Here is a 22,055-nt window from a genome sequence, read left to right as displayed (position 1 = left end):
ATTTTGGCAGTGATTGCTTAATGCAGCAGTGCACAAATGAATTGCTCCACTGCATCCTCTGATCATGAATATGAATCGGAGTACTATAAACTGAACTCAATGTACTGATAAGTGACTGCATCTGATTGTGCCAGCAGCCAGATGATTTTCTCATTAATGAGCTGAACTATTAAAAGATGGAAGAATATGAAGCCAAGCCAGCATTGCCTGAGACTCTTTGCTGACATTTTTCCAGGCCTACCAGAAAGCTTTGCCAACCAGTGAAGGAAAATTCATCCCAAAAAATCTTTTATGAATGAAGACAAATAAAAGCTTCAAGGCTCAAATTCTGTTTCAGATTACATGGGTGTGACTCCCTTGTAGTTGCAGTGTTTCTGTTTTAGTATGGGACAATCCAGATTTTGATATTAAGCAATTATGCTCCTCCTTTGCTTTTCAGCCTTTGCTATTCCATGTACAGCCCATGGCTGCTAGGAAAAGACAGAGAACCTCATTCAACTAAGCAGAGCTTCTAAATTCATTAAACTGAGCAACACAGATTTATGGAAGGCATGTGGCAAACACATCCTCTGCAATTACAATAATCTGTCAGAAATATTTTTAATTTGGATATTTTCAGAGTGTTATACAATGTCAAGCAATGATGTATAAAAATCCATTATTGTTTGCAAGCATCACCATGTTGCTTTGCAGTTTAAATATGGCCCCATCTCAGTTGGAAGCATCTGTAGTACAAGTCTAGAGTGAGCCATGTAGATCACTTGGATCTTTGCTCCTATAGAAATGTGACATGTGGCTAACTGAAAAAAAAAAAAAAAATTAAAAAAATAGAAAAACGAAGAGCAAGTCTGCAGGCACCACCACTGCTACGGCAAATCTGCCTCTAGAGGGCATTGCAAGCTAAATGTTTTCCCTGACAAGTGTTAACATCTTGGATCAGCCCAGAAGGCAGTCCTTAAATTGCCTAAATTAAGAGATTTTGCTGTGTTTTCAACATCAGCTATGTAGCAGTGAAAAAAACTAATGGGCAGCAACACTGAAGGATCTTCAACCCACCAAGCAATAGAAAATATTTTTGGTAAGAATAGATATTACCAGACATTTCCTAATATACCTGAAGCTTCTCAGGATGATACAGGTTGTAAGCCAGTTTTTGCACATAACTGTTCCCTCTAAATGACTTTGCTTTCATCCTTCTATGAGGGCTGCCATTCGCACAGGTGGTTGAATCCAAAGATCATTCACTGGTCATTAGCAAGGAGGTGCAAAGAGGCTTTGAATGCTTAGTACCTGGAATGTAGGACAGCGCATCTGATACAAACCAAATAGCATTATTATTTGACTCTCTCAAGATCTGTGGTCTGTAAAAATTGCTCAGATATAAGGGACATCAAAGCATTATGCTCCAGGCTTTTTGTATGTAAGACAAAAATATCTAAGAGACCATATCTAAGAGATATCATGAGATGGTAGGGAGCTGGTAGGATGGCCTCTTCCCAGTATGGGCTGTTTTCTAAAGGTCTTATTAAGCCTTTGCAGACATGCAGTAGGAAAAATCCAAAGAACATTTTATTTCTCTTCTGTTCACGTGAACTAAATCAGTTCAAATTATAAAAACTACTTTTCTGCTGCTGAAAACCAAGGAACATTCTTGTCTTGCTGCATGCTGAAGTCAATATTTTATCATTGCAGAGAACAGCAATCAGGTCCTTTGCTATAGTTTGACTATGGATGTTTAACTATTCACATTTGTTCAACTGCAATTAACTGAAATACATTCAATACAGTCTTCTTTTTCTGAAGACTGATATTTGTCTATTTTCCCTACCATCACAGCGATTCTTTTTGATTTTTATGTACCACTGTGTGAATTTTGCTAAATATCATAGCCAACTACATTCCTAAGAGGCTACAAGTCTTGTAGACTCTTAGAGGTCCAGGAGTCCTTTACAAATTTTCAGAGTGCTCAGCTCATTTCCTGGTGCTTTATTTCCTGGTGCCATTCTGTACATTAAGATTTTGTCAGTGAGAATAGATATTAACATCTCTTATAAGGCAGAAATGTCTTCTCTGAAACACATAGCATGCTATAAAACAACAATTTGAATTAGGAAAACCCAGAGTACATAAAATGTTAAAAATATAATAGTCAAATATACTAGAAAAAGCAATTTGATAGTTAAAACAGAAGGGTAAACTATCTCAGGAAGAAAGTTATACAGGAGTAAAGTAAAACCTCTTACACAATCAGTATTTTTACTGACAGTTGGTTACATCAAAATTCTTCCTGTCTTGTTCATTATATTACCACAGTGAATAGAAATATCAAAATTTCAGCTTTAATGGGCTTTAGTTGAAACTGTAAGCTTGCCACATGCAAACATTTTGATTTAAGCAAGGCAGCAGAAAAAAAAAAATGGTCCCTCTAGAATAATTATCAAATGGTTTGTGTAAATGTATATAAGTGCTTGATGTACTTAATGACAAGTAAAAGGACTCTGGGATTATACAGTGGCTACACAAAATAGTTTGGATTCTATATCCCCATAAATAATGACATAAATTCTGTTTGAACTCCAGATAAAGAATATTGGATTTCCTGTGAAATGAAATTTGAAAAAGACACCCAAAATCCAAACCTCACTTTGTGGATGTTTATTTGTCTAATAAAGCAAACAGACCCCATTTTGTGTAAGAACATTTCTGGTTATTTGCTTAGAAACAGAAAAGTTTGGGGTTTATTTTTGGCAAGAGGAGGAAAGGTGTGTATGTATCAAACAATTCCCATTGGAAGTGTTGGGTTTACCCTCCCTCTGTGCTCCGGCCCCTCAGCCATGAGCACTACCACCCTGCCGTACAGGCTGCATGGGAGGCTGTGCTTTGTCCTGGGGGCAGAGACACTGAAAGGAAGAAAGAGAAAGAAAGATTAATCTGATAAAGGCATTGCCATTTCTAATCGGACTGATGGGAAACTGTGGTATGAAGTTAAAGAGGCAACACAGAGTGAATTACTGTGATGAAGTACCTTAAAGCTGAAGCAATCAAATAGATAGCTCTCACATATAAAAATTACTGTGCCATCTTTATTCATCAACAGTTTTGCACAAGTGTCTCATGTTCAATCCCTTCCAGGAACAACTAAAGCACTCTGATACATTGGATAAGATTAAATCTTATCTTGGAAACTCAGCCACTGGGGTTGCTGCTTCCTGCTTTCCAGACTTAATTTCTCATAACAGAAATAAACCTTTTAAACCTTGAGAATAACAAACTGCAAAATGTAATACCAGTACAGCACAGTGCCTGTTCTTGCAACCTGCTGGAATGGAATTGGAAGGGCTTTTACTCTGGTGTGTGGTAGCAGTAAAACTTTTTCACATAGTCTGACAGGTGAAAACCTATAGAAAAGAAATTTGTGACTCCTAGCTTATGGAATCAGAGAATGGCTGGGGTTGCAAGGGACCTTTAAGACCATCCAGATCCAACGTCCATGCCATGAGCAGGCATACCTTCCACTAGACCAGGTTCAGAAAGCATTCATACAAGCAGACATTGAAGTTTTCTTCACATTTATAGAGGCCGTAAGAATCACATTAAAAAAATAGGACTGAAAAGCCTACCACTGAGTAACAGATAAACAATCAATATTTGATTCAAATACAATCAAATGATATGAAAGGCAAATATGGTATCATAGAAAATTCAGCATAAAATTCCTGTAAAAATCCACTCACATGATTTTAAGAATCAGCTTGTAATTGATCTTTAGATATGCTATCTTCCTGTGATGCTGAATTCTTTGAGCCTTTTGAAGTGGATGGGGTCTTTTTGCAGGACTGTTTGCTAATGAACAGAGGAAACAAACATAAGTTTTGTGTGATCAAATGTGTTCTTCAGACCAAGTATCCCATGATTTTGTACTCACAGCATATGGGACTAGGAGTTAATGCACAGGTACTGATAAAAATTAAATGGAAATAGAAAAACTGACCTAGCAATAAGGTATATATGTTATCAGAACTTTATTTTTTTCAAAAGTGAAGTTCTTTCACCCACAGAAATGCTAACAGGATTTAAAATATGTTATGTTCCATTTAATGCCTATCCTGCACTTCTGAAATCACGCATCAGTCAAGGATACCTAACACTGAAGATGATGAACAATAGTGATGAACCAGATACATTTCTAGTTGTGAGGAGAAAAAAAAAATTTACACTTTTTTCCTTTTTTTAGTGTTAACCTCACTTACAAATGTGTAATAAATAAATGTGATTCTATTTTACTTGATTACTCTGATTTTGCATTCTAAATTATTCATACTAAATAAAATACAGCTTTTTCAGAAATTATTACTTTAAAATAATACTTTTTTTAAAAAATTCATTTTTGATAAATCTTGGAAGCTATATTACCTAAATTTCAAGCAAAATCAATTAAAACTATTTCAGACACAGTATACATCACAGAAAGAGCATTTTATGGCACATTTAGTCAACATACTGCTGTGTATTTGCTGAAATACATTTATTGACTACTTTTCATGTGGCTTATGGTTTTTAGTCTCCAGGACACTTACACTATTTGCCCAGTGCTGGAGTAAGTTTTTCCAAACTTTTCAAAGAGAGCAATTGATGAAAAGATTGTTTCAAAGTCCTAAAGAAAAGAGAGAAAAAAAATTATGTTAGGCTTAAATGGGTTTGGCTTTTTTTTAAAGTATTTTAGAGTTCTAAATATTGTCTTCTAGTTACATTTTGTTGTATAGATAGAACACAAATTATGCAAAATAGTGAATATTAAATATACATTTCTACATTATGCAAAATAGTGAATATTAAACATACATTTCTACATTATATGAATATTTCCTTGAAGAGGAGCAAAAGATTGGATTTAATTGAAAGCAAATATGTATTTCAAACTCTCAGCAACTAGAAGAACTGCAGTAATTTCCTGCCCTAGAATGATATTTTGCAAATCATGGTATACAACAGTTTATTCTCCTCCCCAAAAACCAGGCAGATTAAAGAAAGCACAATAGTCTTGCTATATTTAAACTTTTCTACCCTGGTTAACATTGAAGTAGAGGTATTAAAACAGCTCCATAAGAAATTTTTTTAAATTAATATGTATTAATTAAGCAGTAGTGGCAAGAAATTTATTAGGAGAAGCAGGGTGATTCCTGAACATGTTTGTTCCCAAGGTAAATTTCTTGCTTATTACATTCAATTTTTTAAGTGCAAATGCTTAAAAATCTAAATTGAATAAGGGAAACACAAGTGAAGCTGTGCCTTAAGAGTACAACATCAATTCAGCCAACAAACAAGAAAGCAAAACAAAGTGTTGTAAACCATATTTTGATTTGTCTACTTAGTAATAAATACTCATGGTAAATGATTAGCAAGCCCATGCTATTTAAGATCAAGGTTTTAAAACCTTCTTAATAAAATTATTTCCTTGAACCTTAAGAACTGAGGATAGTATAACAACAGAAAATACTTGTTTTGGTTTAAAATGGTTTTTACTTTTAGAAACTAACATGCCACAAATGAACTCTCAGCTTTCTAGAATCTGATGATTCATTTTTAAGAAGTTGCTCCGAATGCTTTGTATGGTTTTCTAATGCCAACAGGTAGCTCTGTAAAAGTGGAGGAAATTGAAACATCTTCATGGAATGTCTGAGGCCATGAGTTAAAGAAAGAGAAAAGTTTTATCTTTTCAACACATTTCCCAATCTGAAAAGTTTCATTTCATCTTTAAAAGAGAATTTTTTTTTTTTTTTAAGGACATGAAACAGAATTATCATTCCCTGGACAATTTGGATTTAGCTACTTCACAGAGCACATGTCAGCTGTACCTCTATCAACAGAGCACCTCTGATGTTGAGTAAGCATCATGCCAACACTAACAGGGCCCACCTGCCTTTCATCTGCATTGCACTTTGCCAAACTGAGACAATATCATTTCTTACATCTCATACTTAAATTTGTTTACTATGATTCCTCTAGATTTCTTGTGCATAAATCTTAAAATAGCAAGGTAGACATACATTCAAAATTAAATAATTGGTGTGTGGTGTGAAAGTGAGTACTACCCCATTCCTAAATGATTCACAAGATTTACTTTTTAATGTTTCTCTATGCCTTGCACTGGCAAATTTCTTATTCAACAGAAACAGCCTATTGCCATATTTTGATATTAAACTTTTAGAATGGCACAATATTCTAATTTTCAGCATCTGTTCAGCATCACAAGCACCTTCTTACCATAGGAAACTTTGTCCATATAATTATTATAATAAATATTATGGTATCTCCAACACAACTGCAAATGGTTTCCTTCGAAAGCAAAGTTAGTTATATTTAATTCAGTAAATTAACCAGACTAATTCTGTTCATAGGAATGGAAAAATCAACAAACCAGCTCTAGTTGCTGAGAAAGCAATCAGATAATCCAGCAATAATTTAGGATTAAGCAGTAATTCAGAGCAGAACATGGTATCTATTATTTTTAAATCAGAAAGTATCTCATTAATTTACATGCAGGACAGTTACACGTAGCTTAACAAATCGTGAACAGTTTAGCAAGTGGTGAACTTTGGGTGAGACAGGGAAACCAATGAAACCTGTGCAGCCCCCTATCAGGATAAAATCAGGAATGGGAAAGCTGAGTGTTGCAGAGATCTTTATTTGCTGGAGCAGACGGCTTTTGCTATTAGGATTCCTGGCCAAACAAAAACAATTGGCTGCCAAAATTAGCTCCTTGGGACGATTTAGGAGCCTTTGAAGTGAACAGTGTTTTTGAGCTGGAACTAATCCCAGGTCCAGCTTCAAACTCAAATCAAAATGACAAAGAGGAAAATTTTTGTGCCACACGCCCCCTCAGTGTAAGATTACTTTGGTTTGGCAGCTGTAGTGTTTATCTTGTTATTTAAAACTATTCCACTAGATACTCACAACTGAGCATTTAAACAACTGGCTCTGATTATGACGACAGCAGTTATATTTGACCACATTTAGGAAACATTACAAAGTCTGATGGATAAATAAAAGCATTCCTGGCTTTAGAGTTACATTAATTAAAGAAGTTTAGGATGTATACTAGGTAATAATTGCATAGCATGCATATAAAATATAAATATCTTTTTGGGAAACAGTTCATGTTTCTATTTTTTCTATCTTTGAAGATGAAGATTTTATACAGATTTCAACAGAGGGATAAAGTAAGGCCTGAAAACACCACCTGGCCTTGCAAGATCTACCTCACAGCACAAAGAGAAAGGAATTGGAGGCCAGGTTCTCACATCCATCTAATATGATGGTGAAATGACCACTCAAAACAAGAAGACAAGCATAGTGATGCACTGGTCATTGATTCTGATGGGAATCATCTTGAATTTAGGCTGTTTGGTACATAGCATAGAAGTTAGGAAGTTATGTAAATAATCCTTTTGAAGAACATAGGTTGTGAGGTGAGAAAAACAGGCTTCTTCAAAATTATTTTTACCATCAGTTCCTCTCTGTTGGTAGCTGGAATGCATAGACTTACAAATATGAATTCACATATATTGGTGAGCTCGGTCTATCGTTTTGCACTCTTGGGACCACAGGAGCATGGAGCTGAGCTTTATGGATTTTTTCCACAATGCATTCTTAAATCATACCATACAACTCTCAGCATCAGAGACCTGTAATTCTCAGCACTGAGAGCTACTTTGAAATTCCCAAACAAAGTTGGTATAACTCTTCCTTTTTAAACTTGTCCAGCTTTGACTCTTTTCACTCTAGTGAATTGTAAGTGACTCAAGTTCAACTGACAGAGCTTCACAAGACCTATGGACCCTTTCAATATATTATATACTTGAGCTTGTGAGCTCATCAGTTCAAAACAATGGAGTCAGAAAAGGTGGCATAAAGCCACCAAAGATTTGTCTCAATCAGCACTCTGATGTCATAGATTAGACTTGCCAAATGGTTACATAGTCTATATTTGGAATGTTATTAAAGCAAATTCCAAAGACATTTTTCATCTGACAATGCAGACTTACATAAATACAGATCATGTACAAATGCTGGCAAATGAACAAGACCTTGTAGAGCTTGGTTTGGAGGCCCTTGAAAATGACTTCTCTGATATTCTAGAAACAAACAGTGTTTCTTTCCAAACAATTTTGATAGTACTGTACAATATCCTGCGATTTAAAAATGCAGTTAAAAATGAGATAGGAATTACCATTGAGTATCTTCTTGGAAATTTAAGGAAATAGAAAGTCCAAAGTAGAAGTCTGTTTGCCTCAGACCAAAGCAAGAACAGACAAACAGCAGGAGCATATTGACCCTCAGATTCCAAGGCCAGAGAGCACTATTATTACCATTTATTGTCAGCTCCTGCATACACACTTCAGGGTAATTTTACATATCTCTCAAGTCCATAATAATTCTGAAAAATGATTATGTGGTAAACTTGGAAAAATAAGCATACAACAAATTCACATTATCTGATTTACAGGATAGGCTAGCCTTTCCTTTCTCTGTAATGACAAAACTCGTGTTTGCTGAATAAGTAAAGATTTGGTTGCATGAATTGAGACTAAATTTGTATTAGGCTGTACAAATATAGATTTCCTTCACAGGTTAGAAGAAGCAACTTGTGCAGAAGTTTCAAATATAAATTGTATAATGAAAAGCATTCTCTGAAATATAAAGCATTCCATCAACAGCAGATATTCAGAGCAGTGATTCCTCTTCTGAGTCAATCAAAAAATACTAAAGACAGTGTATACATGCATTTTGTCAAGCATGGCACCATGTGCTGTGTAAAAGGGAAACCAATCTATGAAAAGTTTGCATCTGAGAAAAAACTTTTTTGTAGTGCTGGAATTGTATCTGTTGCTCTTTTAGAGACATTAGGCCTCTTCTGTTCTTCTCTTTATGGAATACCTATTCTGAATGTAAATTCTGTTAGGAATTAATGGCAGAAGGAATAACTGAAAAATGAGCACAGCTGCTGGAATAATAATTCCATCTTCATGCTACTGAGTAGTAAAACCAGGAAACAATACTTTGAAACTAATATCCACAGGTACACACCAAGACCTTAGAGGATGCAGTGGGAAATTCTGTACAAATGTCCCTGCAGCAGGAATGTTCTTAGTGTAGGGTAAGCCACTGAGCAATACTGCTTTCCCACAAAGTGGGAGACATCTCATGTGCACAGCTCCTTTGGAAAGCAGGCAAGTGCCAAGTGTCACTGCTCAGCTCTCATCCACAACCCCACCTGTTAAACATTAAGTGGTCATATTTAAGAGTTTCCTATGATCTTAATGCTTGTAATAGTAAAATTAAAGTTTTCATTTGAGCTGTTGTAGTAAGTCTTCTGACCTGGTAATAGCCACAAAGGTCTCTAACAAGGAAGCAAACCAGAAACAGCAAGCTGTTAGACAAGTAAAATGTTGATCCAGCTAACTTTTATTCTCAGCAAATTTATCAATACTGGTTAACAATACTTCCAACTAGTACAGGGCCTTCTGACATGACAAAATGAGTGTAACAACCCATTCTGTCAATACAACACAAATGTCATTTCAAGTACTCAAAACCCACTAAGCTACCCTAAAAAAGATTGATTTATCTGCTCCAGTGTTTCTTTGGGGCAAACTTTTCTCACAACTGAAACCAATTAGTGGGCCTGGCACTTGTAGTGCAAAATGTAGGTCAGCATCAAGTAATAAAAAAGTATTGACTTTTTTCTGTCTGTAAGCAGCATGAAAGGGGTGCCATGGCCTTGTCGTATATGAAAAGAGCTCCATTAATTTCACTTATTTCAACCAGGGCTGTCAAATACTAATGCTTCTATTGCACTTTTCACACAAAGCACATTGACACCAATCCTGGCCCCACTGTAACAAGTTTACAATATTTCAGTCAGTGAAAGGGGTACTATAATTTTTAAATCCCTGTTGTACATTTAGTCTCTTTAAGCAGCACTGCTCATAAGACTTACTAAGAGATATGAGCTGGGACATTAATAACAGCTTCACACTACTTCCCATGGGCAACAGAACCTATTTCTTGGGCACAGCTCAAACAGCTAATTAGCCATAAAGTTCAGGACACAGTTGTTTTGGCATAACTTTCTGTGGCTGGTGGGCACAGACTGCCAATTTTACTTTCTGCTGTGGAGAAAAAAACCCAAAATCTAGGAAGAGGTCTTCCATGACTTGAGGCCATAAAATTGAAAAGCTAATGTGTCAACCAATTGGGTCAACCAGTGCCTTCATATAAGAGATAATAACAAAAGCCTGGATGATGCCTTAGGGGCAGGATCTCATTGTGTCAGCACAGAGGTATTGACTCCCAGGGAAAAGTGTGTCTCATCAGAGCTCCCTGCCCCACAGCTGATAAGTGACCACTGCTGTGATGGAGGGAGTAGAATTGCACCTTTCCCTATTCAGCTTACCAACATGATGCAAAGGAGAAGAAGGAGGAACTAACCTCTGCCTCCTCCTTCAACTGTCTACTACTGCTACCAGTATGAAAATCTCTACATTTTGTTCTTTCTGGTGGGAGCAATAAAGTTTTCATGGAAGCATACATGAGTTTTTCCATATTGTGGATAGACAATGTAGAGGTCAAACTCACTCAAAACGTTATGATCCTGTTTCCCTCTAGTTTCTGCAATTTGTCTTCTAAACTGACTTTTCTTTTTTTCAAGTGAAGTTTTATGGTTCTTGTTGACAAGCTTGAGGGCTCTGAGTGTGATGCCTAACTCATTCCCTAATTACCTCCTGCAAATGCAAACATCACCACCAACAATAAAACTCTTTGATTTAAAAAGACTGGGTGACTATGGTAAAAGGCAATTTTCTACTTGCTTTAATGACTTTGTAAGTCTTACCCTTTGAATCAACTTGCTATTAGATCTTAAAATAAAATGATATTGTATAGCCATCATAAAAGGCAACTTTATAACCTTCTGTGTTATGCTTACATCAGGCAAGTTTCTTTCTATTTGTTAGTTTTAGTCTTTTATTGACATTATGATAATGTGTTGTAAAAAGAATCAGGAAATTATGTTCACAGTAGGAAATTTAACAACACTATTTTAATATCCTATCTTCCAAATAGAAAGAGAAAACGCTAATTGCTACTTAATTTATGTAACAAACATTACATTATTTTTACACTTAATTTTTCATGGATATTTATAACTGTCTCTGACTCTTACATGTTTTATTTTTTATGAATTAAAAATGAGGAAGCCAAACTCAAACAGTGCTTGCTAGAAATTGTGAAAGATTTCTAACGATGGCTCATGAGTTTGAAAAACCACTGACTTGATAATCACATAGATTTAGATACTTTCTGTGTGATGTGTCAAGTACAAGCAGCACAGCCAAGTGTGCTCTCTTGGGACAGCCAAACATGGAAATTATAACTCCATTCCTTCCTTTCTGGAGCATTGGAGAAAGGCGTGTTCTGCTACTCATCTGTGCTCACTGAAGTTTCCTTTCATTGCTCTGCAGCTAAATTGTGCTAATTTGTGCTTTGGAGATAGTTGGAGGCAACTGACAATCAAGCTCTAAAACTTCTTGTCCTCATCTGTGCAAGGTAGGAGAGGATGTTCTTGGCTTTAAAAGAGCCTGTTTTAGCTCCTGCATGGTTAGAAGCCATTTGGAGAAAGGAACAAAAGTGTATCCCCTTTCATAGCTGCACAAATTAAGCTATGACATGACAGAAAATAATGCTCTTCAAAATGCAATAGTTTGAGCCACTGTACAAGGAAAGCACAACTATTCCTAAAGTAAGATATTATGTGATAGCCATGTTCGTTAAGGATTACAAATGTGTCAACCTCTAATGTCCAGTGTCCTTTCTCACAAGCAAATTATCTCTGGGTTTCGATGGAAGTTTTGTGCAAGGAAGGACAAAGGAAAAAAAGGGGAAGGATGTGGTCCAGTAATTATTTTTTCCTGTAAGTATTGTCTCTGTAAAATTAACCTGGGATCTGAAACTAGGCTGTCCTTTTTGTCACGTGTAATATAACCGGCAATGAAGATTTGTGGTCCAAATTTGCATTTGTTACATTACTTAGTACACTGCAGTTGCCCAAGGGGAAGGAAGGGTGGAATTCCCAGCTGTACCCTCTACGTTCATTTATTCCATTTATTAATGATCTGCAAGCCAAGGCGCTGTCTGGTCCTTCCTCTCAAACATGGAATAGCTTTGCAATGCTTTAGAAAGAAATGCAGTCTCCCTTATAAATAACTGTTCAGATAATTAATTTCTTTAAGTGTATAGAGCTAACCTACAGAAGAAGAAGTCACCTTGATGTAGACACTTTCCAGGCACTTTGAGACCTGTTCAGAGTCACTATTAGCATTACAAGTATAGTTTCCTGCACAAAGTTACAGTGCATGCTCCACCATACTTTAGGCAAAGTTATGAAACAACATCACCCAAATTCTATTCTGAATGTCTATATATGAACCAAAATTGCCAAAGATAATACTCTATTTTTCACTATGTAGCCTTTTTTCACAAGTAAATTAAATTAAGAAACCAATGTGAATTTCTCTGCAAGCTATTTCATACTTGGATACCCTTGAACTTTACTGAATCTGGGCTAAAAAACAAATGTGCAGTTGAAATAGTTCAGTAAGTATTCAGAATCCCAAGAGGTGTTTATTTGTCATGCAAATATCTCCCTCTTAACAAAATATCTCTGAAGAGGGGAGTACAACTTTATCTTAATATATTTAAGATTTATAAATAACATTGTCAAGAACAAAAACACTCTAATGAGAAATATATAGGCCTTTAACAAAGTTATTAAATCTGAGGTGGAGCCTAGCACATATTCCTGTGTACAAAAAAGCCCACAGACTTAAAAAGCATCTGATGGAAAAGAGTAAAGGACATATTTTACAACAGTATTTTTAAACCAGCTTCTTGTCCTGTCCATCACACACACTCCACTAGCACCAGGACTTGCATTAGAAACTACTGCACTTTGGGACAAACATCTTGACTTAGGCCATTTGTAAGCTGCCCCCTTCATTGTCTAATCTGTTCAACTACCACATTCTCTTTCCAGCTGAAAATAAGCCAGTGCCAAGTGCTCACTGCCAAGAAAAACTCAGACCCACTTTTAACCTGCTAAACTAAAGCCAGAAAATATTTAACCTGCCAAGATCAAGTTGCAACTCTCTGTAACTTGCCAAAATCATGCCACCAGGAGTTAAGGAGGAAAAATTCTGAGTTGAAATCCTCGAGTGAAAGTATTTTTTATCTTATTTGGCTTCTGATATGCTGCAAAACCAGTACTTCAGTTAGATTTCATCTGGTTTCACATGGTTCTGGATGATATTTTCTAACCTGATTGTTTTCTGTGATGAAATTACTAGATATGCAGATCAAAGGAGAACAGTGGATGATGCTGTCTGGCTGAGCTTTAATAAGGCTTTCAACACAATCTCCCAGAGAATCCTTTAAACCAAGCTGGTAAATTACAGTCTAGATGTGCAGTCTAATAGATGTAATACCTGCCTGGAGTCTCAGGTTCAAAGGGTAGCAATGAATGGCTTCTCATCCACTGGAACTTGGGTACCAACATATTTCCTCAGGTGCTCTCTTGGGGCCTATCTTAATATCTCCCTCAGTGACCTGGAGGTGGAGATGGAATGCATTCTCTTCAGGTACCTGGATCACACCAAAGTAATGGGTACCATGGGGACACTGGAGGGCTGTCACTCCAAGTGATGGAGGCTGGAGGAATGGCCTGACAGAACCTTACAAAACACAGGATGGACAAATACACCTGGCACAGACTCATCCTAGAGGAAAGCAGGCTGGAGGCTGACAGGCTGGGCAGCAGCTCTGCAGAAGAGGAGGTGCCGGTCCTTGTGGGCAGCTAGCTAAACATGAGTCAGCAGTGTGTCCTAGCACTGATGAAAGCTAAAGAGAAAACCAGCTTTCCTCCTCCAGAGATACAAGCTACCTTCAGAAGAGACAGAAATGATCAAACACAAATATTTCCTCATTTTGCAGGCATCTTAGTTTGCAGATGTGCTAACACTAGAGAAACTACTCATCTTCAATCCAGTGTTTACAAATGCTCTCATTAATCAATAAAATGAAAACAAAAGCTTTTATACTAACACCTATTACTATTTTTTCTGTCTGTATTTACTCAAATATGATAACATATCTTCTTTATGTGTCATGTTTTCAGTGGCACTTTTTCCTCTGTGTAAATCCACCAGTTCTTTGATACAGTTCAGGAATAGCATCAGCTACAGTGATTACTCACTCAGGTGCCAGAGATTTGTCTTGGCATTGGCATGAAGTTAGTTCTGACAAACTTGTTGATTAAAAGCTTGGGGGAGAAGAACAGCTGGTATTTATAGCCAAACATTGTTACAGATTCCACATTCTTCAGAAAAAAATATATGGATTACACTTATTAGCACAAATTTAAAAAAAAATTGCTGAGCAATTCAAAATCTAAAACCATGCTGCATTGGTTCTGATATGAATACATGTTATATATATATTAAATGCAACAACTTGTGCAGTGATAGTCTGTGGTTGTGGTCTTTTGCATAAGCAAAAGTTAGTTTCATTTTTCAGCTGGATAATTTCTGAACTAGATTCAACACTCTGCTGGCCACACTGCGGAAAGAATTTAGCCCAAGACTTAAACATCTACGCCTTTAATGTCTATACAGAACTTTCAATGTATAGCTGAGTATGATTATATCTTACAAATGAAGAGGAACTGGGAAGTTTTACAATGTTTTATATGCTAATTTATTCATTGACAGTGTAGTAGCAATATAAGTTATACCGTAAAGTTTCCCATACTTCTCTGAGGACTTCAGATTTGAACTGAAGTGTGGAAATTCTTTAAATAGCAACACATTTTGGTCTTCCTTTTGCCAAAGGCTTGGGCATCTGCAAAAACTACAAATCATGCCAAACTCTTTGAGTGATATATGAAGGACCACAATCCACTAGGAAATAAGCTAAGACGAAGTCATTCATTTCATTTAGGTCTTTCAGTGGGATTTGAACCATCCAGCCCACAAACCATGTCTCAGGAGATTGCAGTGTACATCCAGCCCACAGTAATAATGATTCATATACATATATGTGTATATGCTTTATTGCTACCTTTAGCTGGATTAAAAGCAATATATCAAATTTTATATTTCTGCTTCTTTTATTAGCTTTCTAGCACTTGATCAGCTGATAGAGGCAATAATGAAATGTTTTTTTATAAACTGGAGTTTGTAAGTCCTGTCCTGAGAATGTAATATTTCAAAAAATAGCCTAAGCTTTGGGGAAAAAACCAATTACAGAAACAGCATTAAAAATGCCAAGCACTGGGCAGAAGCAATTCTGGATCAGTTTAAAAAAGTGATTGATGAAACTCTAATCTGAGCTGAAGGAACAGTTTCACGACAAGCTGTGACCATTCCACACACTTCATTAGCTGCCATAATTAGCCTGGTGTTTCAATTTGTTAGAACTGGTGGGGACAATTTTACTCAGAATGCAAACATCAAAAAACAGGGTGCCTCAGACTTCAGAAGAGGCTGATGAGAAGCTTTTCTAGTCTTTGTTAACTAAAAGATTAATTACAGCTGATGGGAGGCTGTATTCTGATTGTCACTCTGTCTATGTGCATTACTTTTAGCATTAGAAGAAAGACATGGTTGACACTACACTGCTCAATCAAGCAGCTTTGCATTAGTGCACAAAGTCTGTTAATATGCAATGTTTTTATTGTTTCTCTTTTTCCTTTTTTCCCCCCTAAGTTTAAGGTTCTCACACCTAACAAGTTATTTAAAAGAGCAGGGTGTTTGGTCGGTAATGACAAGCACTGATCATACATGCTGCCATTGTTCCATATGACTACAGGTGAGAAATCCTGCCATGTCTCAAAGCTACAAGTCAGGAATACTATTACTTTCTATTATCATGATCAGAATGCAAATACCTTCTCAAATAATCTCATTATGAGAAACAAAAGCAATACAGTTGTGAAACTGGTACTGTGTGCTTCAGCCTTTGTACCCTACCCCTCTACGTCAGGCGTGGTTACCTCTATACATTAACTCTTCAAACCTTGTAAGGTTGTTTATATGGAAGTGAAGTTTGAATTTGAAGTGCAAAGTTTAGTCCTGAATAATTCCATAACTTTCATTCTAGAACATTAACACATGGCAAATCACCTACTCATAAAAACACTCCTCATGTGGATATGCCTTTCACTTTCCCTGCAAGTACTATCAACAAAAACTGTAAGAGAAGAAATAATACAGCTTATCATGGTGGAACATCCTTTTAACATGAGTTTGTAAAGGGCATGTTGAAACCAGTTCTTCATTGCATTACATGAATAAACACAGAAGCGTATTCCAAAGTGGATATCATACCATGATTTAAAATGGGGCAGATTAGTCCAGAATTGATTCATAATAAAAATTTTAAAGAAAGAAGCTGTAGAATCTTATATCAAATCATTAAGACAACAAGCAGTCTGTACTACTTTACATGTCTCATTCATTCCAACATAACTGCACAAAGTTTTTACTGAGGTTTTTCCTATTCAGGGAATGCAGGTTACTCTAAAATCCATATTTATGCACTGAAGTTCTACTGCTCTGAGAATAATGTACTTTTGCTCTCTGGAGAGAGCATCAAAACAAACAAAAAATCTGCAAACTTACAGACTTTCTTTCAACCTGGGCTCATACCTGGCATAATATCTTAGAACACCTGTAGGTGTTATTAGCATTTAAATTATAAAACTATACAATCATAATGAGTCAGTGTAGCAAAATCTCTTATTCAGACATCATTTCAAGATGCAACAGTCTGCAATCCTATGTGAACCTGTTGCAATAAAGTCATCAAAATATGTGTCTCTCATCTTGGACTTCAATTTTGAAAACTCATCAGCAATGTACATTTAAATATGAGATTTTACAAGTCTACTTTTCTGAGAAAATAAGTAACACCATTTTTCCTAGAACATTCTTGTTTCTCTGAATGGCATGTCTCGGATGTCACTGAGCCTGCGACCCCGAGATGTGTTAAAAGTTGCTGTTTCAGCCCACGCGTTCAAAGGATGAGTTGAAGCTCTTCAGTTCTCGGTCTTGGAGTTGTTTATTAAATCTTATCTATAAATTTTTTTCTCCCATCCTGCCGAGGTCCGCTCAGCAGGACAGTTCCAGGCACTCTGCCTGCCCCCGGGGCGGTGTTATCTTTATGTACTAAAAACTACATGTAACAAGTTTACAATTATTTTCCAATACCTATCACCTATGTTAGACAGTGAGCTTCTACTCTAAACCAGTCTAAAATTGCCAACATCACCACTGAAGATGGAGGTAGAGAAGAAGAAGAAGAAAGGCTTGACATGCCCAAGTCCCTCCATCTTGTCCCCATAACCTTTATACTAAAAATCCCAAAACCTACATTTACACCCTGTGATAAATTTATTATTACTATTCAAGTTGCTGGGCTTTTAGATCTTCATGCAAAGGTGGCAATTTGCTCCACGGTTCATAATTGAACCCACTGGTGTTCTGGGCTGTGTGCCAGGGTCTCTGAGCCCCCCGGCAGGGGTCCCGGCAACTCCATACTCCCAAAGGGATGTTCTGAGGACCAACAGCATGAATTTGCATATTGATCATATTCATTATGGGTCAGATACCTGTCTCATGCCAATTCACCCAGCTCCATGGATGTACCTCAGTTACACTAGGGCTGAGAACCAGCTCTCAAACCTGCATCTTCCAACAGTTGTATGGCCCACGTAATTCTCAGAGGATTGTGAAAAGCTTTTGGTTACTTTAATTTCAACTCTATTTAACAAGCACAAAGAAGGTCTCGGTGAGTATTATCAAATAATAAGTAGCTTGCTTTTGCAGATAAGTTCCATAAAGAATTTTAAGTGACTTCAAAATATAGCCTTTTTAATTCAATATTGTGGCAAATTGAATTGAGTTGAAATACATTATGTTTGACATACATATAAAAAAAATCTACTTAATTCCAAGAATACTGAACAGTCTACCCAAAACTGATACAAAAAGGCAAGGCCATGGATTTCCCAGTTTAGTGTATGGATTTTGAATTCCGACAAACAAAATCATATCCAAACAGTCAACACCTAAACCAATATAAACAAATTAGGTGTAACTCCAGTATCTACTGTTTCTAGATTAAATGATTTTTTTGCAATTTCAAGCTGTGCCACAAACTACTGCAATGCACACAAAGCACATATTGAAGGAATTGGGCAAGATACTCTATTTCTAAAGTGTTTCTGATTAAATAAGATGCTTTAAAATGTTTAAGCAAATAATTCCCACATGATAGGAATTATTTATAAACTTAAAATACATACATCTCATTCACAGAAATACTGGTTAAAGTTAACTCTTACTAAAAACACAAGGTTTTCTTTTATACCACTAAGATGCAAGTTACATTATTAAATGAGGAAGGTAGGCAAAGCAAGACATTTATCATCCAACAGACAAATGACAGAGGATTGCTAGTTAGACAGTATAATAAGTGCCATCTAATTTTCTCCTTCAAATCAATTTATTCTTCAAAGCCTCGGATCATCATCAAGGGACTGCATTTTCCCGCTGAGAAATTACAGAACTGAAAATCAGGTTTTATAAAATATTCAACTAGTTGCCCACAAACCCTTACAAATAACCACTAGAATGGATTTGATTAGACTAGTGGTGACAGTATCTCTTCTTATGCAAATAATTGAATGGTTTGACTCTTCTCAGATACTGCTTTGTAGCATTACTTCAAAATCAGACCCTGTGACTCATTAGCAACCACGAGAAAGTTTTTTCAGCCCTCTAGTTATGCACAGATTCTTTTCTGAATTTAGTTGAACATTAGCCAAGGGTACATTTTGCATGTTTTAATTTGCTTCACAGTGTTTACCATCTTTCTACAACCAGGAAAATAATTTGAAAGTTCAAATGATAATAATTAATAATTGTATATCAAGAATAGCATTTTTCAAAAGCAACCCAACAGTGGTGACCTTAAGGATTTTCTCAATGGAAACAATCTACAACTCAGAACCTTTCCAGTGAGAGCACTGAAACTGATCTTCATAACAAAATGTAATTCTGTAAATAAGTCACAGTCACAAGTCACCTGTAAAGATCATTATGTAAACTGTCAGAAGTAGGAATTGTCATTTGCTTTCCTGGAAAATGAAATGGGTGCATCTTATAATAAGAGTGACTTCATTCTAGTCCTGTGAATGAGAGGTAATGTCATGTGTTCCCATTTTTGAACATGGCACACTCCTGCTTTCCTCAATACCTTTCCTTCTCAACAGTACATTATGACATTTACCAAAATAAAAAGAAAGAGACCAGAATTAGAAGTTGCAAAAGTGACTTTAAGATACTTTTTGCTGCCCAGTTTCAGAGACCACCTGCTTATTAAGTTCTTCTGTGATATTAAATTGGGAAACACTGCTCTTCTTCTGTACTCTTTAATCAGGGAGCCCAACAGCTGAGCTCCACAGAGCTCACAGCTCTGAAGAGTAATGCTATTGAGGGGATCAACCTGTGTGGAGGAAGGTAATCACTATTTACAGCAGCATTCTGGCTCCAAGCAGTTCTGAGAGCAGAAAATATGTTACAGGGTAGAGCAGACAGACTTTTCATGAAGAGTACAGTATATATTGTTATAGGACCAGATCCTTGGATTTAAATGATTTGTTTTGGTTCAGAACTCAGGATACCAAAAAGAGTGAGCGAAAGCAGTGTTTTGTTGGAAGAGATAGTTGATAACTCAAACTAAGGGTCCACTTGGAGCATCTGAATAGATACATCAAGTCATGCCAGCAGTAACAACCATACAGGAGCCACATCATGGGCTGGGGGTCACTGGAGTGCATCCCACTTTGGCAACCACCCTTATTATCCCTGACATGGCTCATGAGGAAACCAGCACTGGAACAAGCAAACTCTTACAGCCCATCTAATAATTCCCTTCTGGCTGCCACATTGTGGGACATCTGTATTGCCTAGGAAAACACACTGATGTTGGTTGGGGAACTAGGAATCTGATATTCCAAATACGTGCTAGCACTTCTCATGTACATCATTACTTCTATCACAAAGCACACTGGTAAATATGGCCTTTAAAGTTTTGAAAGGAAATAAAGCTGACAGTTCAGATGCACATTCATTAGCCAGTATCACACCGTACTAGAAAATGTTCTTGGATAATCTCTTTTTCTAATTAAAATGAAAACAAGCAAATTCCTTTGATAAAAATGAAGTCACAGTCTGAGCAAGAAAGAATTTAAGACTTCACACAGATCATGCCTATGATCTCAAGTCAAATCACTGGAAGGTTAGAAAAATGGAGTTCAGGTGGAATCTAAGTAAATTTCAATATAGATAGGGATGGATAAGCACAAATAGTGTATCAAAAATTCTGCCTCATAATGACATCATCCACTAGACATGACTGTTTTATGTCTTGGCCTTACAAGAGATAAAATTAATTTTCAAAAAGACAAAATCTCTTTCCCCCACTACAAGAATTTTTTCTGTTTTCTCTATTAACCCAGATTGAAAACCTGTCAGTTCGTGGACAAAGAGCCAAATTTATGCCTAGTGTAAAGCAATGAAACTATACTTTTCATTATACTTATGTTGTAACATTCTTTATATAAATTCTGCCTTGGAATATATAGTCATTTTTATCTGTTATATGTGTCATGATTTAATTAAATACTTCTGCAACTTCATGCAATCACAGTTGAAGGCAATCACTGTTCAACAAAATTGACTGAAGCTGTTGATTGTGCTTTTATCTACCCTGGCTGAATCTGAGCCTGTATTTCTCTGCCTCTGGTGACAAAGATGGAAGTGATATAATTTATACATGGAAGAACTATTGCCTGCTCTAATGGCTACACAGTACAGTGTGAAAATGCCAGCAGTGTTGACCACACCCCGGCTTCCATTGCTCCACCGGAAGTAGAATTGTGTTGGTGGCGAATTACAAAGGCTATGTTTCCTAGACCAGGCAAGGCCATGATAATCAGAATTATTTGAAGTTGATATTTGATTAATGCTGGCAATATTCTACAAGTGATTTCCACTAGACAACATCTAATTATTTAATTATTTCCCATTATTAATGGAATGAAACAATTCAAAACAAACAGCTAGAATGAATGCTTTGCAGGAAGCTCATAAACATCAATTCATACATGTAGAACTCTTACTAAAATTATATCAATCTGGCCTGTTGAACTTGAAAGGCGTTATTTTATCCCAATCAATGCATAAAAGTAAAATTATCTATAACTAAGGCATGTTTCTGTGCTGTACAGTTCAGCTGTAATGATCCCCACACACTGCACTTGCACATCAATTATGATAATCATAATCACGGTCGTTAAGCTGAATGTTCATTATTATCAGGATGCTGGTGACAGCAGATTCAATCACCGGGTGCAATGGGCAGGCAGTCACAGTCCCACCCAAGTTTCTGCAGACAGCGTTGTGCCACATTAAATCTACGATGTGTTCCACATCCCACTCCATTCCAAAAGCTGTAGACGGTAAAGGTCAACTTTATGTTCTGTGCAATATGCTTAGGTTCTCTAAATTAATTCTTTGCAGTCCTGGGTATTTTTATGCTTTGTAGATAATAAAATCCTGTTTCGGGCCAAAATGCCTGTGCAAATAATGAAACTGTGATTCAGTTGTACTGTAATTCACCTATAATAAGGCATCAGAGGGAAGAATCTATCAGAATGGAACATCTTAAACTATCACTTCCTGAATTTTACAAATAAGAAAACATTAAATGCTGTCATTAAAGTCAGTTTTCTAAAATGCATATGCAAACTAATTCCAATACCGATTAAAGACTGTAAGCTATTATTTCTGCCTCAGCAAATATGAACATATGTGAGTGTTTTGATAGCTGAAAGACTATAGTTAGTGTATTTGATCCCTTGGCTGTCCATCTACACG

General features: G+C 36.4%; 1 protein-coding gene across 1 annotated transcript in view; it reads right to left on the bottom strand.

Annotated features, from left to right (window-relative positions):
• Window positions 1-4,573: 4,573 nt before the first annotated feature.
• The window catches only part of SPATA17 (spermatogenesis associated 17), a gene marked incomplete at both ends in the record, with an annotated part of 85,937 nt that continues 68,455 nt past the window's right edge, over window positions 4,574-22,055 (bottom strand). The window contains one exon of the mRNA XM_084202583.1: window positions 4,574-4,654. Coding sequence (XP_084058709.1) covers window positions 4,574-4,654 — 81 coding nt within the window. The remainder of the gene's footprint in view (window positions 4,655-22,055) is intronic.

This window comes from Fringilla coelebs (genome assembly GCF_963513975.1).
Source record: "Fringilla coelebs genome assembly, chromosome: 3".
Lineage (NCBI taxonomy): Eukaryota > Metazoa > Chordata > Aves > Passeriformes > Fringillidae > Fringilla > Fringilla coelebs.
The sequence above is the reverse complement of the archived record's forward strand: the minus strand, read 5'-3'. Positions and strand labels throughout refer to the sequence as shown.